An 18,307-nucleotide genomic window follows, 5' to 3' on the forward strand; every position below is an offset into this window, starting at 1 on the left:
GACAATCTCCATCCTTCCCACCCCCACCCACCAGACTGGGGCTCCTGCTATTTCCTCCAAGACATATTACACAATTATGTGCTGGGACTTTTCGGCAAGTTCCCTCCCCACCCACCCACCCGTCTTTTCAGAAAAATCTCCAGTTCAGGAACTCCAAATCGGACCAGCAGCATCCTTGAAAGTCAGGAGTGTGCATGCACATGCCCACCCTCCTACTTTGCAGTACAGTAGCATCTCACAGAAGACAGCTGCCTCCAGCTATCTGTAATTACTTTTCACCTGTTCAAAAGACATATACGGATGTGGGCTAAAGAAATATTCATACTCCAAAACCCCTGCTCTACGACTATCTACAGACACTCAGACCTCAGTGGTTCAGCAGCTACCCAAAAGAGCCAGAGTTGTGTGAATTCATAGTTTCACTTACTATAGTGCTATATATTCACATTTAAACAACAGGAGGAGGAAATATTTAACTGTTTTTATACATAATATTCTCACAGCAAAAGGACTGACCAAGTATTATTATTTTATCAACTACAGTTGGTTAACATAGTAAAAGCCTCCTGATTGGTTAATATTTAAATCTCACAGTGTTTCAAGATCACATGCTGGAAAAAGTCATAGGAAACGAACTGAAGTGCCAATTGCAGCTCCCGAGCCTCAGTTTGAATATCACTGATCTACAGGATGACCTAACATGGCTAGACCGTTAAGGAGAAGGGCTTTATGCAGGTTATACAGCCAGGGTCTAAGCTGAGTCAGTCACCTGACACCAGGAATAGACCAAATAATGCTCAAAATCTAAAGGAGTCTGCTGTACCCATTTGGGTCAATGCCACAAGCAAATTTATGTCCTGTAGTTTCCAAGAAGGCTCTTGGAAAGTGACCACGAGATCACACAGAGAAGTATGAGAAAATACATCGTATCCAAAACACCTAGCAATGTTACTCAGTGCCATTCAAGACTTGTCTCCTTAAGGCACCATCACAAAAGCAACAACGTAACTATGTAATTTTTCAGCTACCTTTATTTGTGCAACCCCAGAAGCAAACCTACAAATAATCCAGCTAAAGAACAGCAAAGGCCCGAGGCACTCTAGTTAGGTTACTCCATTTCCCTTAGGGACTAGTGTTTCTTGAGTAAGTGGCTTGTGGCCCTGGCCTTTGGGTGAGCACCTTTCTCAGCTAACTGTGGAGGAGATGTTCCCTACAAGGGAAAAAAGGAGCTACAGAGATGCTGCAGCATTACCTGTAAGTGGAGAGAATGTTGAGAGGTGGAGGAGTATTGCAGATGCCATATGTTTCAAGGACGGGCACCGGGAGAGAATCTCTGTCAAAGAGCTTCTGGTCCTGAGTGGTGGAGCTTTTGAAGGCCTTCCTTGTATTAATGCCTTGTAGGGACACTAGGAAGGAGGGAAGCAATGGAAAGAGAAAGTGAAGGACAGTTCGACCCAGGTGATTGATACAGAAGGCCAAGTAGCCACATCTGATTTCAGTTACAGTTCTCAGCATGCTCAGCACTTTCTATGGTTGGGTTCCTTTTTCCCCACAATACTCTTGAGAAGAGTAAAGAAACTCCAACCCTGTCTACACTGAGATCTGAAACTGTTTCAATATGGCTCTCAAGAAAGGTGCTAAGGTGGTTTCAAATTTCAGTGTAAACACAGCCTGAAAATCATGCTGCCACACTATTTACTGAATAGCCAGCCAATGGACATGGAGACTTGCTAGTGACCACCTCCAGCAGAAACAGAATTGTTTGGAACCACTCCACATGTCACTAGCAAAGTATTTTTCAAGACAGTAAGGGAAAGAGTTCCTGTTAGTGGAAAGGAAAACGTATGAGCCTCTAGCACACACAGCTTCAAACTCATTTCAAGGCCATGAGCTCTGCTGGTTTGATGGGGCTCTTTAGCACGCTTGGTCTGAAAGTGCTGTGCTCCGCTCCATTACCTTCTTCCTCTTTGGGATCCAGCTGAGTGACTTTGACTTGTAAGCGGTCGACCCTCTCGACTAGAGCGCTCACCCGAAAGGCAAAGGTGTTGGCCTGAGTAAACAGCTCTCCAAAAATGTCCTCTGCAAATTTACCTGGAATATTCAAAGGGCTGTATTACTCTTTGAGCTGTATTATACTTTCCACCCCCAGCCCTTAATACTTGAGTTCTCCTGATCCCCCCGCCCCAAACCAACCTGCTGCTTCTTCCACATTAGCATCAGCAAGCTATTTACTAGCCTTTACAAGAGTGAGATTTGTTATTTTCAAGTTTGGCTGTGTTGATACCACCCAAGATATTAGCACAGAGGGCGAGCTGATGCACCGTTCCAGCTAAATGACACCTTTCTAAAGGATCTTTAAACAATGAAATACAATTGAAGTATACTACTTAAGTCTTGAATAAAGTAATAAACATGGGTGGACACCAGCCAAGTTGACAGCGTGCTGTATTAGTCTGCATCTGATTGGCTTGCAGTCTCTTTAGGGTTACATGATGTTGTTTATTAACAACCAGACATAGCTCTATGGCACTTCAAAAGGCTCCCAAATTATAAATCACTGCCTTGCAGTAAGGCCTCTTCGAGGGTAACTGGTACCTATTTTAGAGTTAATTGTATTCTAGAACTATATGGTATATTCAGGTCTTGACCCTAAAGCCATAGCCACATTCACAGACAAGGATACTGACCCATGCATTCCTTCAGATAGAGCAACACCTGAAAGACTGATGCTTTCAAGATTATCTAAATATAAATAAATGCTGGAGTATTTCACTACTACTTTCACTAGAGTTTCTTAAATGTGATGAACCCTCTGTAAAACCTCAGACTGCTCAGTGAACAGCCAAGACAAATGTTGTTACTATTCATTCTTTGCACTGCGGTAGCACCTATGAGCCTCCACTCATGGATCATTGTGCCGGGCATTGTACAAACAAAAAATGATAGTCCTGCCCCGAAGAACTTGCAAGCTAAGTGGATTCAGACAGGTGGGGAGAGCAAGGAAACAATGAGACAATATTGGCCATAAGAGGCAGCAGTCTCACCATACCAGTCGCCTCTATTCCTCCACCAGAACCTGCCCTTACCCAGTCTTGGGCAGAATCCTGCCTATCTAAACATTTATGGCCAAGCCTGTCAAAAACACAAACCTGAAGTTAAGCTTCTAATAAGCCAATAGCCCCCCTTGAAGTCAGTGGGGGCTGTCAAGTGCTGGGCACTTTTGAAAAATCCTGTCAGGCAGTCAGGAGCCTAAATAAAAATGTAACCTTAGAGTCCTTTTTTTGGGAAATCTTGGCTTTTAGCACAAGTCATATGGGTAAAATGGAAATTGCATTTCCAACAGCTGATTCCAGAGGGAAGGAGGGGAAAAAACATCTAAGTTAGGCTATCATTCAAGGGCAGCTGTCTCCATGACATCTACGAACATGAGTAAAGAGTCTGCACTTTGAAGCAATACCAAACTCAAGCCCCTATCCCTGCAGTCATTTTATACAAGGGTGCTGTGTCTCTGAGTCCTAGAACCTAGCCCCGTGACTCTGTTTTCTATGCAGGTTGTGCACAGTGTGATTCTCCCCCCCTGCCTCCCTTGGTAATATGGGGTTTGAATTCAGGGACCCTACTTTTGCCCTGCTGACCCCCCTTGTCCGCTTCCCTGTGTTAACTCATAAGAAGATATTCATTCCCTCAGACACAGGAGTCAGACAGATCTCATTGTAACAAGCTTTCATGAAGCATCCTCTCTGTTCTACCTCACCATAAGAGCAACTCACACATTTTACAAAGGATGCTACAATGAAAGGAGAGGGAAGGTTCATCTATAATGAAACTTGACAGACCTCACAGCAATAACCTCATACAACAAAGTTGTTACGTGTTTCCATTTTAATGAGATCTGGAACCCAATTCTGAATTTCACAAGGAAAAGACTACAGATGTTGGGAAAACCTGAACAGTTGTTTTACAGTGCTGAGCAGTACACTTTAAATATACAAAGATGAGATACAAACATGGTTATGCACACTGGTGTATGTGCTTGGGTGTATATTTATTCCTCTAATGGCATAACTGTGTCAGCACATGGTTACTGTATAGGATCCAGTATATGCTTTTGTATTTCATGCACATTTTTTGGATGGGGGCAGAGATTAGTTTTCAGGGATTTAGCTGCTTGATTGATTTTACTTCAAGAGAAAAAATTAAAATCAAAATTATCTTTATCATGCACTTGCAGGAAGACAGACTGAATGATTTAATAGGTCTTTCCCATTTCTAGCTTCTATGATTCCACAGAATTAACAGAAATGCACAGACTGCCTCTCCAAAGTGCTACTGGCTGTCATAGTAACAAAGGGCAAACTCACTGGAATACGAATGCGGCACAAGTTTTATGTTTGTGTCTTTGTAAAGAGGTTGTGGTGTACTCGGCATGGCTGCTTATTCACTTGACAGGTCTGCCGTCACTTACTGAACTCTCTTCAAATTACTACAGTATTCAGCACATGAAGAAATATTCCCATTTTCAAAATAATGTACAGACAACTGGGAGAGGAGCTTGGTCATTTGGGTCTCAACATTCTGCAGTAATTAGCCCAAAGACCAGAGCACTTACAATTCTGTCTTCAACCCTGGGGATGCATAACAGGAGAAGATGCTCAATTTTATTTCCCTCCCTCCGCATTACCCTCAAATGCACAGTGATGCGCATGAGTGTCAATACGAACAGCCTGTCTCACAGGAGCTTCCCCAACAGCACTCCTGGTTGTGTCTGTGATTGGTCCTCCCCACACCCCAGAGCGAGGCTCCCTTGGTACCCTCCTGATAAAGGAACCAGGCTGTGATCTGGCTTCCAGCACTTCACTCTCTGTTCTGAGGGATAAGCAGAGGTGCTTTGAATATTGTGAAATGCACAAACAAGGTCTAAGCCTGAGGGATATCGCTGGTGCTCTGTCTCACGAACCCACAGCATGCCTTTTGGATCTGGATCAGCTTACTCTCTCTATCTGGGATTTAAAGAGCTTTACCGTCCTCCCCCTTCTCATTTCATGCGCACAGGATGGATTTTAAGAGAACCCTAATGCTCCGTGACCATCTCAGGAATCACATCTAACTGTGGAACCGTGAGGGGCAATTGACAATGGATGGGTAGACTGGTCTTATCCATTACTGCACATTGATATTTTTAGCAACAGACTTAATGCAAGGCCTGTTGGTATCAGATGAGAACCTGGAGGCAGCACAGGGGTTTTAGTGATAGCAATGTGCTTTCACTACTGGAGAAACAGGAAAATTTTTGCCTGGAATCCTCTCACCCATGTTCACATTGCATGAGAGAAAAGGTCTATCTTGTGAAGGAAACAGAGATACTTATAGGTCCTAGAGTGAATTTAAACAATGTACAAATCTGTTTATCAAAGCATTTGCAGGTCTCATTTCAAGGCCAATGAAACAAATATTGAGCAAAGGGGGGCTAATCTGAATCCAGAACATTTTAATGGAGAAAAAAGAAGTTGAGTACAGGCACAGTGATTCTTACCATTTATTTTTGTTATAAAGCTTGGGCCTATGTTTTCACTTTGCCCCTCATAAGGCTGCCACCACCTCACTGGTAACCATTTGTGCCACTGTACCAACATGCGGCCCGCAAACTCCAATATCCCAGAGGCAGTTCTTAGTCTGAATTGGGGACTTTCAGGCTTGCAACACCATAAACGTAGCACGGGCAAACAGGCCAGAATCTGTGTGTGCGTTTTGATTACCTTTCATTAAAAATGATCAATTGTAGATTAAACACAGTTGAGCTACAATTAATAGCGCATGCAATTACAGGCGCTTTCTCCGACAAGGCACTGGCCACTCCGAGAGCCTCCCATTTTACAGCCCTCAATTATGCTCCATCCTTCCATCTACAATTTTGCTGCAGCTCTTCCACTCCCCTCCTCTCCAGTTTTCTTTTTGTTGAGGAGGAGGTGGGAGAAGGACAGGAAATTAGCATCAGAGATGTCTTTGGGAAAATATGTTAGCATTACCCAGGGAAGGCAGATGGGGGAGAAATAGGAATACAAGAACAGAAAGGGAGCTAATGACTCCTGAGGGCAGCATGCGGGCTCGCAGTGGTACTCACTCAGGCTGCCCAGCTGTCGAATGACATTTGCCAGGGTGATGTTGGTCATGCATTCCAGCTCACTTCTAACGCTAGGCAACGTCTGACGGCACAGGTGCCTTGGCTCAATGTTCCTCGTTACTAACGGCATGGTGGACCCGCTTCAGGCAGTGTTCTAAAAGATGAAAAACAACCCAAAAAAGAAACAGGAAAGGATTACTCACCCACACATTCCAGGCACACCAGAGCCACGATGTTCATTTTCCTGCTCTGAAACAGCTCTGTGTATCAGGCATCTTCTTCCCTCCCCACCCTTATGAAACTGGTTCTTTGAAAATAAAGATCCTGCTGTTCTACAGCTTGCAGTGGAGAAGCAGAGACCTGTTGGCTCAAGGGTACAGGCAGCAAAGGAAAACTGCCCATCTTAGCTGAGCAAGGGACTGTTTACATTACTGCTGCCGCACCACCCTTCCCACTGATGCATCTGCACTGAACAGTCACACTCCTTCTCCAAATATTGCAGAACATCTAACGACAGCTACTGTGAACCTTTCCATAGGAACATTTTAATACGTCCATTTTCGAACCAAGAATGTTAACAGAAGTGAGCACTTCTGTTACGCCAGACACACTGACATGTACATTCCCTCCCTCCTCACCAACAGAACAGACAGAGAGGGCTCACATGAGATAACAGGAAGTGCTTGCAGCTGACCAGGAAACATTCTGGTGACTGTTTCTTATCCTTCAGGCTGTGCCCCTCCCTTGTAGGAAATTCCCATGTGACCTAGTTTCTACAGATCCATTGTTTTAGAGTTAGTGGTTTATCACATTGGTAGCTTTATAAGGATATGTGGGAGGAAGGGGGTAGAGCCCAGTGCTGAAAGACATCAACATTGATCACTACACACAGCGAGATGAAACTTCCAACCCCAACTTCCAATTCTTCTAAAATTTATGGAACACAAAAGCTTCTGAAAGTTATCCTTCAGAAAATGGTTGCGTGTGTGTCTGTTGCCTGCCCAGTACTTTGTAACAGCAAAATCTCCACTGCTAACATGCCTAACTGTTAAAGCAATAGATGAATTCTCTTATACCTCTTGCCCACAAAAAGAAAATGGAACTTCAGCTCCTGAATAATGGAGCACAGCACAAGCAGTTAGATACACCTCCAAAATCTCTAACACGAAAACAAATATATCCCAACTTCTTGATTAATTTAGGAAGGAAAACAGTCTCTCTTGTAGGTCAGATGAGAAACAATGCTATAGAAACAGACGCCTCCCCTTGTGATGGACATGCTGATCTGCTCAGGATGGGTGTAAAAATAAAACAGGAAGCTAACAGCCTGGGGAACGTGGCTTCCTGTCACCAACAGCAACAAACCAAGAACCAAAATAATTTAAAATCAGCTGTTTGCTCTTGACTTTGAGCCACCCTTTGATAGTCTGTGGCAGCTGGCAGCTTATCTTTGAGGTCCAGGAGTCCTTCCTGGATGCTTTTCTACTAGGACGTTAAGAAGAAGGAGTGGGTATTATCTCACCAATTACCTCACAAACCAGATTTTGAATTTCCAAATTTGACCCGTTAATGCAGAGGAGTTCAAGGTCTGGAGCACTGCAGGGTATGCCAGGTATAAGGATGCTTTGTTACAGTACCACCAAACTCCATTATAAACCAGTCATTTAGTTCACTTGTCACTGTGAAACAGAAAGAAAAGGAGTACTTGTGGCACTTTAGAGACTAACCAATTTATTTGAGCACAAGCTTTAGTGAGCTACAGCTCACTTCATCAGATGCATACTGTGGAAAGTGTAGAAGATCTTTTTATACACACAAAGCATGAAAAAATACCTCCCCCCACCTCACTCTCCTGCTGGTAATAGCTTATCTAAAGTGATCACTCTCCTTACAATGTGTATGATAATCAAGTTGGGCCATTTCAGGTTTCAAAAGACCAAAAAACCTAATGAAAGCGATGTTGATGAGCCAAACCTAAAAACCAAGAAAAGCAGGAAAATTAACAGGGCTGAAATCCCTCCCTCTTAGACCTCCCTGTGCCTGGGTAGTGTAAAAGCCATCAGATAGTTAAGTACAGAGTGAGCTAAGGAAGGACTTCCACCATTAACTCTAAATTCCCTGCATTTTGTGGATTAAAGCCAGACCCTTCTAAATTCTTCTGTCACGTTAGGTTTTTGTGCTTTAGCTAAGCCAGCGTTTCCGTGCTTCCCCTGGCAGCACCCCATAACAACAGCCACACCCGCAGCTCACATATATATGGGGCTGTAAGCTTAGGTAGTACCTATCTTGCTCAGGCTTCTCCTGTTTCTCTTTCTCGAGCACTGACTCATACGAGCACATGTAGCTTGGCTCCACAGAGCTATCTGTGGGCATCCCACTGACCTAGAGCAGGGAGTAACCTTCTGGGGAGAGGGGAAGCCATCGGAGGACAGAGAGCAAGAAAAAATTAAAACCACAGGAAAGATACTGAGAAAGAGACCAAAGAGCACAGGAGAAAAAAAAAAAAAGAACCCTCCCCCCCCAAGATATTGCGGCAACTGTGATAAAGTTATGACTAGGGCCCTACCAAATTCTTGGCCATTAAATGCATCACGGACCGTGAAATCTGGTCTTGTGTGTGCTTTTACCCTATGCTATACAGATTTCATGCGGGAGACCAGTGTTTCTCAAATCGGGGGTCCTGACCCACAAGGGGATTGCAGGGGAGATGTAAGGTTATTTTAGGTGAGTCGCGTTATTGCCACCCTTACTTCTACACTGCCTTCAGAGCTGAGCAGCTGGTGATCAGCATCTGTTGGCCAGGCGCCCGGCTCTCAAGGATGCACCCATCCAGCAGCCGGGCAGAGGTAAGGGTGGCAATACCATCCCAGGCCACCCTTACTTCTGCGCTGCTGCCTTCAGAGCTGGGCGGCCGGAGAGCGGCAGCTGCTGACTGAGGGCCCAGCTCTGCACAGTACCGCAACCCTCCCTTCAATAGCCTTGCAACCCCCACACAACTTCTTTTTTGGGTCAGGACCCCAACAATTACAACACCATGAAATTTCAGATTTAAATAGCCGAAACCATGGAAGTTATTATTTTAAAAATCCTATGACTGTGAAATTGACCAAAATGGACTGTGAATTTGGTAGGACCCTAGTTATGACACAGGAGGGACATGGGGACCACTCTACTGCCAATCTAATGTGTGGGAGAGGAGGAGGGGGAGAAGGGCACACTCCTCTTAGGAGCCACTAGCTTAAAACTATGTTGGCTACGCCCCCCAGGAAATAAGGACTTGTCTAGACTGTGATGTATACACTGCTTTGTTTGAAACTAAGGCAAACAGCAAAAGTCTGGCAAAAGTCACTGTTTACACTGGTGCAGTCTATCTATGCTGGGGGGCTGGGAAAAGGGAGAGGATGCAGCATTACTACAAGGCTTCTGTCACTGGACCCTGCTCAGAGGCTCCGGGTGTCATGGCACAGGAGATGTTGCAGAGAGCCACCCAACTGCCTTTGCAGTAGCTAGAAGGTTCTTGGGAGGGGGGCAGTTAAAGAAGAATTATCCTTTTCCCTTTCAGCAGGGACAGAGGATTCAGGGCTTCAGCTTTATCAGACAATTACTAAGCTGGAGACAAGGCAGACATGATACCTGGGGCCTCTGAGCAGGGCCCAGTGACAGAAGCCTTTAGTAATGGCTGAGCCCTCTCCCTTTTCCCAACAGCTGTTGGGGTGGGGTAGCTTCTCCACACGACACTGCATTTGGACATCGAGGCCCCTCTCATCTTGTAATATTAGTCTCTGGTTAGGAGGTTTATCCCTCCACTTATTATATATCTTGTAAAATTTCCAAGCCCTACGTATAAGTGGATGGGAAGAGGAAAATCATGCAACTGATTAGACACAAAGAACAGTGTATTTGAGAGAGAGATTCTGGGGGACGTATAAGCAGAGAGAGAAATGAGGAGGGGAAGGAGACAGAAAACAATGCTGAGAAAGGAAGAAAGGAAACTAGACATTACAGCAGTTCAGACAACGCAATTGTGAATAGCAGCGCGCACCGAAGCGATGCTCTGTAACATCCCCATGTGGACACCGTGGGAGCAAACTAAAAGGTTCCTGGTTTGCGTTAACATAATCCTCTAACTCCCCACAGCTCCACATAGGAGAGCTACAGCACAGCACTGTGGTGCACACTGCTATTCGTGCCCCCGTAGTTCAAAGTGCAGAGCAGTGCAGCCATACATAGACAACACAAGGATAAATGCACCATGATCTAGGAGAAAAAAGAAACAGTCAGTGAAGCCAAGAAGAAAAAGGTCTAGTAAAAATAGGAGCCTGCTAGTAAGGTTCATTCTTAAAAATTCATTAAGGAGAGCTGATCCACAACATGCTACAAATAAATACAGAACACAAAGGACAGTACACAACTACTTTATTCTTTTAAGTTGTAGGAACATGACAGAACAACTGGTTTCCATTCTGGCCAGTACCACTAGTCATCAGGATAGTAGGTGTCAGGTAAACGTTTCAAGCTTTGTGTGATATATGGATTTAGATATTTCCTCTCAAATCAAATGAAATCAGTTGTGAAGTGGAGATGGGATAGAATCCTTGGAGAGCAGTCATATGGATTGGTTATTGAAAGTTTAGACTGGGCTATGTTTAAATGCTGCAGTTTTCAGTATATACAGTATTGTACAAAACTACAAGAATACTTTATGGATCTAAAGCACCCACACACTTCCTGTTGTGACATGGGGTGTGGCTAAGGGTGGCCTGTCATTTCCATAGAGAGGAAACATTTTCAAGTCAGAGATTGATACAGAATACTGGATAAGGAAAGACAACCACACAGAAGGACAGCACCACGCAGGTCAAGGAACAACAGGTCAGTGCCCCAGCTGCTACTCATTGCTGACCCAAGCAACAGCATGACCTGGCAGTTTCACACCGCTGCTTGGTTGGGAAAGCTGTAAGCAGACGCACGGAAGCTATTTCTCTGCAGACAACACTATCAGTTTAAAGTTATCCTCACAACCATAATTAACAACTTTTTCAAATGAAAACTGAGATTCTTTAGAAATTGATGACTTAGTCCCTTTCACTTGCATGAGAACTTCCCACTTGACAACTGTATTTTTTTTCAAGCCCTGGAAGAGCCCTGGGATAACTTGGAAACACGATTTCAGAATTAACAATAGAAGTCTCTCCTCCTCATCCCAAAATCTGAGGAGACTACAGGCTGAACTGCCCAATGGCCAGCCATCTCCCCTCCTGCCTCTCCCATAGCTGCAAGTTCTATCACTTCCAACCAAACATTGCCAGGATTTGTCATTTTCTCACTCCTTGTTGACATCTCTATTTATGCTTTTCTGAGTGCTCATCTCTTCTTCTACAATTCCATCACCCCAAGTTCTTCCTACAAAAATCTGCTGAATGCTGCAGCAGACTCTCTCCTTCCAGGAAGCTCATACCACCACTCCTAGATTCCTAGCAGTCTTCCACCCAGCAGCACCCTCCCAATTTCAAAACTCACTACGCACTTGCTCCATACTATCTCTCATGCTACCTCCCCCTGCTTTCGTACTCCACACCCTCTGGTCTTAACTGCCTCCTGTTTCTCCACAGCTGGAGAGGTGCCTCCCTGCTGCTCATGGAGACCAGCCTATCTAGAACTTTAAACCGTAAGCAACCAGGACTTCTTCTTGAATCTGTTTCTCTCTTTAGCACAAAATTATTCAACCCAAAACTTGCATCGAGGATACTACAAAAAGATAAGGTAAATTAACTAATTAATAGGACAGAAGACTGTAAATGGAGAAATGCAACTCCTAATGCTGGTATCTGCTTATCTACCACAAGAAACAGAAAGCTTAACTTACAGTGAACTGCTACTAAGGCTTCTGGTCAGCTGGATATTACAGGTATATTGGATTAGTTGACTACGGGTACTCAAATCCTGCAAACTGGGCTCTGCCACAGTGGATCCTACAGGAATCACAGAGTTCTGGACTGAATTCAAGTAGAATTGGTTTATTTGAAACAGTTCTTGCCAGTCTACAAGCCCTTTGGACAGAGCTGCACCCATATTCACCATTCTGAAAAACATGGCTGGAACAGCAAACCCCATGAGACAGAACAATTGCCATGAATAATTAGGGAGATAGTTTTCATCAAGTATTAAAAAGCAACACAGTGACATCCCAGGATTAACCATCTGCTTTCCTATATGAATTCTGTCAGTGAGAAGAAATCACTGAAATCAAGACCAAAAGCTTCTCTACTGTGGACTTGGGGTGGGGAAGACCACCACCACAGCTGACAACCAATTATTTGTTTTCTTTTCTTGTAAAGGGCTCAGATACCATGGTCATCATGATGGTGAGGAGAAAGAAGAGAGTCTAAAAACAAAGGTCACATACTTCACAAACTTTGCTTACAAGATTTGGGAGCTATTTTCTCACTGATATTTGAATGACTAGCATTGCATTAAAGGGAGTTGCCAATATAATTCCCCACCATTAGTGCAAGAAGGGACTTCTTGTATTAGAAACAATCTGAGAGAAAATTTTAGCACCAGAAGCAATATCTGCCACAATGTCTGGTGCCACACAGCACCTGAGGTGGACACAGCGCATTTTCAAGTGTGTTCAGGTCACTGATAACCCTTCCCCAGCAATCAAATTAAAGTTTCTGCAGCATTGATTGCTACAAATAATCCTCCCAAACACAAAGAGCATAGCAAAGAGGAACTGGCCTCCAGCTAAGCTCCTCAGAGAGCAACCTTTGGGAGTATTAGACACACCAGCAGGTTTGCGAATGAGAGGGGAAAGAGATAATCAGATATGAAATTCCCATCAGTATGAAATGGGACTTAGTGGCCTGCCAATGCAGACTGACCATTTACTCTAGCGTCTATGACAACTCTACTTTAAATTTCAAGCTTCTCTCAGCAGTAACTGCTCCCCCATCAAGCTGTAATGGCCAGAGAGACTGGCTTTTGCATAATCTCAAAAGGGCAGGGGGGCAGGGGAAGAGGACAAAGCAGCCAGACACACAGGGAGAACGGGAAAAAACAGAAAAAGGTCAACAGAAGGTTCTGCTGAGAACTCACGGCAATATCCAAGTGCACAATGTGGCCACAGAGAAACGGGATGCAATAATCAGAGATGCTGCTGTTACACGCTACCCTAAGAGAGGAGACCTACCTAGCAATCAGTACTGCTTCTGAGCAATGGGGAGTGAAATTATAGAGCAAACTGCCATGTGATGCCACAGACTATTCCACTCCGCCAGCTGTAACAAGTATTCAGTCCCAAAAACATGTCAGATGCTCATCTGTCATTAGCTTCCAAGCCTGCCAGCAGCTGAACAAGAATCAGCAGTGGAAGGCAGCTCCGGACTGCTCTCTTTCACAGGGGTCTATTCTCCCCACAAGTCAGAGGATTTGTGAGGGTAAAACCCACATGCATAGGAGAAAATATTCTCCAACATCTCTTACAGCTCATTAGGTCCTGAAAGGTCAGTCCAGTCCAACCCTTTGCCTGCCATCACATAAAAAACTTCCCTGAAGCTAGATCCACACTCATTTGAAGGTTTGCCCAATCAGGTAACTACCCTGTAGTTTACCATCAGTAAACACAGGGGGCCCACCTCAAATCACCAAATCCAGATGTTGATAAGAGGGATCCTGTGGCACTATAAAAGAGAGGCAGAGCTGAAGGAGCTGCCAGCCCTGCAAACCCACCATGGAATCTGAAAGCCAAGCTGTTCTTTTTTCTGGCATGCATCACCACACCACCACTCATTGCTTTCAAGGGGATTGCACAGGTGTAAGTCAGAATTTGGGTCTTCATTTGGGACTTAGTTATCAGTTCTGATGACGATGAGCAAGCCAGAAAAGAATCCAGCTCACTCTCCCATAGCTGGGTTGGCACTACATGGTTAATAGGAATTGAACTGTGCGTCACTAAAGCAAGCCGATATGACCCAATACAAACAGGAAAATCTGTTGAATAAAAAGCTGGCCTTTCTACACAGCCACTTTTTAGAGAAGAACTCTGCTTTCATTCATTTAACTGAAAAACAAGTTTTAAACAAAAATGGTCATCTGTATGAGACTTTATTGGTCCTTGACTAAGCATACACACAGAACTCAGACATTTAAATAAAATTTTAGAATAGTAGTGACAAAAGAAAGTCAATATAAAACAATCAAAACAATTGTCACAAATGTTTAAGTCTCAGAATTCAGAACTACTGACACCAATTATCTGCAGAAAATAAAGCTCAACAGCAGAAAGTTTCAGCTCTTGGCATGTAGGGGTACACCAAAAAAAGAGATCAGCTACTTAAGTACTGGAAGCTCTTTGCTGTTGCAGGGGAAATAGGTGGATTAGAAGTAGTGAAACATTCATTTGAGCTCGACTTTTTTTTAAAAAGGTTGACTAATTTTGGCAAGGACCCACGGTTACTAGTGACTCTGCTGCATAGAGCTGCTAGCTTCAAATATGCAGGTAAAGTTTAGATTATTCAGATAATCCAGAAGTATCATCTTGGATTCTCAGATATTACAATTACACATGGGAAAAGGATGGATCAGGGGACTGGTAACAAGATACAATCTTCCGTCTTTAGGTCTTTGATTCCCATTTGGCCCAGATCTGGATCTTATATCATTAGCATCTGAAAGCTATTAAATGAGTATGTCTCAACCCTTTCCCAGTAGATGAGAGTCCACAGCACAATCACCACTTCATTCAGCATCCTTGGCAATCTCAGGAGACAGACCAATGACTGGTCTGGGCCAGGGAGACAATTACTCTTTGAGCCCAAGAGCAGGTCTCTCCAGATCGGGAGTGAGATGCATTACTTGGGCATGAGGGCAGCGTGGAGGAAGCTTGCTCTGTCATTTTCCATGAAGAACCAGAGTTACGGATAAAATGTAAGATGTCTCCGGGGCTCTTAATCTAACACTTTCTAACATCACTAAATTGACCTAAAATACATGTTTTCCAGTCAACACATTTTCAACTGGCTTTCTGAATAACTGCTGCATTCCTAGCTGTGTCATATATCACCAAAAAATGCATCCAAGTCTCACAGCATTGCTACACGAATGCCTCCGCAAAGCGACAAGCCAATTTCTGCAAATGGTGCGCGTCTGCTGAGGCAGGCACCACTCACTACCTCATTCCAAAATTGAGTCAGTGCTAATAGGAATAGCAGGTTTTCTTCCACTCCTGCATGCTACCCTCCGCTAGCCACCAGAGGGGGCGTGTGTTTGTTACCATAATAAAACGTTCACTGGGCCCTTACGAAGCCTCAAATCTCACATTGGTATATTTTCATCACACAGCAGAACATTGTAACTGGTGTAAGCAGTTTTTGAAATGACTGAAGTCGAAGCACGTTTTGAGCCTCTTTTTCTGCAAACTGTTACACCTCATTTGCAACTGAGCCCAATAAACCTTCCCACCCGTCCTTAAACATACATTACTCTTTCTAGCAGAGTTCCTAAACTATATTTTATTAGTGAAACAAAGAAGCAGCTCTAACTCTTTTCTGAACAGCTCAGCTGCTCTTTCAGTTTCAACTCATGCCTAGATAACTATATCACAGCAGAGTGCCTCCACCCTTCCGCCACACTTGGGGAATACTAGAAAGATAAGTCTTTTCTTAATTATTAAATGTAAATAGCTCATTAAATATAATCCAATTACTTTAATTGTAAGAAAAGAAAGTAATTACAATATGTACGGGTATTCTTGCCTGAAATGATTTAATATTTTAATCTTTCCAGCATTATTATTTTAAGTTAACCTTTGACATCAGATAATTTGAGGGAGTTGATGTCTTAAATGTTATTTTATGAATATCTGTGGGGATTTCAGTCATAAGCAATTTTAGAGGAAAGAGATAATGATTTCTACATAGAGTCAAAATAAGATGTAGATCCCTTGCAATTACAAAAGTAACAGGATATGGCGTTTGAGGCAATAAAACATGTTTTACTGCCTCAGAGAAGTCAAAAGTCAGAGATGGAAAAGAACTGTAAAGGGGGCCATTCAAAAACCCAGCATTTTGCTACTCTGCAGTAGGGCCCTGATCCTGCAAACATGCACGTGCTTATGTTTACTACTGCAAGTCGTCCCACTGAATCTTTCTCCAGGCTAACAGTACACACAGGGTAGGGGACTCCAACTGGGTGAGTTTACAACTTGAACCAGGCCAGTAAATAACAGGGATATTTTTAAGGTCAGGCTTGACAAAGCCCTGGCTGGGATGATTTAGTCGGGGATCGGTCCTGCTTTGAGCAGGGGGTTGGACTAGATGACCTCCTGAGGTCCCTTCCAACCCTGATATTCTATGAGGGGTTCCATCACCTCCCTTGGGAGACTATTCTCCAAGTGAAAATCTCCCCCTAGAAGGGAGTTCTAGCTTAGGTTTTGTACCAGCACCCAGCCCACTCTGTCCTTTGTTTATTCTCGTTCCTACTCCTACCCATTGCACCATGCCAGGCCATTCTTCCCCAACCTTGGTGTTCACACTTTTCGGATGCTCAATCCTTAATACCTGGTCAAGCTTTGTTTTGTTCTTTCTTCATCTACAGGAGGGCTAAGTAGTTATCAACCTCACTGATATTAGAACAGTATCTTCAGAATGAGGGAGAAGTGGAGTTAGTCACCCCATACTCACCCCACCGTGACAGCTAGTTTAAAATAATGAAATGCACTGTACAAGAGCTCCTTAAGATCAAAAGCTTGTCTCTCTCACCAACGGAAGTTGGTCCAATAAAAGATATTACCTCCCCCACCTTGCCTCTCAAATACACTGGGCACATTTAGGTTAGATCACAACTATAAGGAGACTTTTCTATTCAGAAACCCAAAGAGATTTAGAAAGCAATAAATTAGTAATACGTTTGGCAGAATTCAATTTTTATTTTTTTTGTAATTTTGACAAATACCTATGTTTATTTTTAAGCATTTTTAAATGTATCCATTTACATAGAATCATAGAATATAAGGGTTGGAAGGGACCCCAGAAGGTCAACTAGTCCAACCCCCTGCTCGAAGCAGGACCAATTCCCAGTTAAATCATCCCAGCCAGGGCTTTGTCAAGCCTGACCTTAAAAACCTCTAAGGAAGGAGATTCTACCACCTCCCTAGGTAACGCATTCCAGTGTTTCACCACCCTCCTAGTGAAAAAGTTTTTCCTAATATCCAATCTAAACCTCCCCCACTGCAACTTGAGACCATTACTCCTCGTTCTGTCATCTGCTACCATTGAGAACAGTCTAGAGCCATCCTCTTTGGAACCCCCTTTCAGGTAGTTGAAAGCAGCTATCAAATCCCCCCTCATTCTTCTCTTCTGCAGGCTAAACAATCCCAGCTCCCTCAGCCTCTTCTCATAACTCATGTGTTCCAGACCCCTAATCATTTTTGTTGCCCTTCGCTGGACTCTCTCCAATTTATCCACATCCTTCTTGAAGTGTGGGGCCCAAAACTGGACACAGTACTCCAGATGAGGCCTCACCAATGTCGAATAGAGGGGAACGATCACGTCCCTCGATCTGCTCGCTATGCCCCTACTTATACATCCCAAAATGCCATTGGCCTTCTTGGCAACAAGGGCACACTGCTGACTCATATCCAGCTTCTCGTCCACTGTCACCCCTAGGTCCTTTTCCGCAGAACTGCTGCCTAGCCATTCGGTCCCTAGTCTGTAGCTGTGCATTGGGTTCTTCCGTCCTAAGTGCAGGACCCTGCACTTATCCTTATTGAACCTCATCAGATTTCTTTTGGCCCAATCCTCCAATTTGTCTAGGTCCTTCTGTATCCTATCCCTCCCCTCCAGCGTATCTACCACTCCTCCCAGTTTAGTATCATCCACAAATTTGCTGAGAGTGCAATCCACACCATCCTCCAGATCATTTATGAAGATATTGAACAAAAACATTTTTACAGTTGCAGGAAACTGGGGGTCAGAGTTATTTAAGGACAGTGGACACTGGAATTTAAAAGTTTTACAACTGTAACAAATTGTTTACATCACATGTCAAGTAAATATCCTTAAATCAGCCTCTAACAAGTTGACAAGCAGCATTTTTCTTACTTTGCCTATCTATAAATTTTAATGATCATCCATGGAAACATTTCTTCATGGGTTTGCGTGTGGTATATGGTGAAACTGATATTTA

The 18,307-nt window shown here is 43.7% G+C and overlaps 1 protein-coding gene across 3 annotated transcripts in view; it reads right to left on the reverse strand.

The window, feature by feature from the left end:
• WASF2 (WASP family member 2) overlaps positions 1-18,307 on the reverse strand; it is a 40,539-nt gene that overhangs the window by 13,150 nt on the left and 9,082 nt on the right. For 2 of the 3 annotated variants that reach the window (XM_048825675.2, XM_048825676.2), the window contains 3 exons: positions 6,122-6,275; positions 1,957-2,091; positions 1,253-1,406 (listed from right to left, as the gene is read on the reverse strand). In XM_048825675.2, the coding sequence (XP_048681632.1) occupies positions 1,253-1,406; positions 1,957-2,091; positions 6,122-6,251 (419 nt within the window). In that variant the 5' untranslated portion in view covers positions 6,252-6,275. Of the gene's footprint in view, positions 1-1,252; positions 1,407-1,956; positions 2,092-6,121; positions 6,276-6,324; positions 6,731-18,307 lie in introns of those variants that run through there. The other variant, XM_075121366.1, reaches the window with a different exon arrangement.

This window comes from Caretta caretta, chromosome 19 (genome assembly GCF_965140235.1).
Source record: "Caretta caretta isolate rCarCar2 chromosome 19, rCarCar1.hap1, whole genome shotgun sequence".
Classification (NCBI taxonomy): domain Eukaryota; kingdom Metazoa; phylum Chordata; order Testudines; family Cheloniidae; genus Caretta; species Caretta caretta.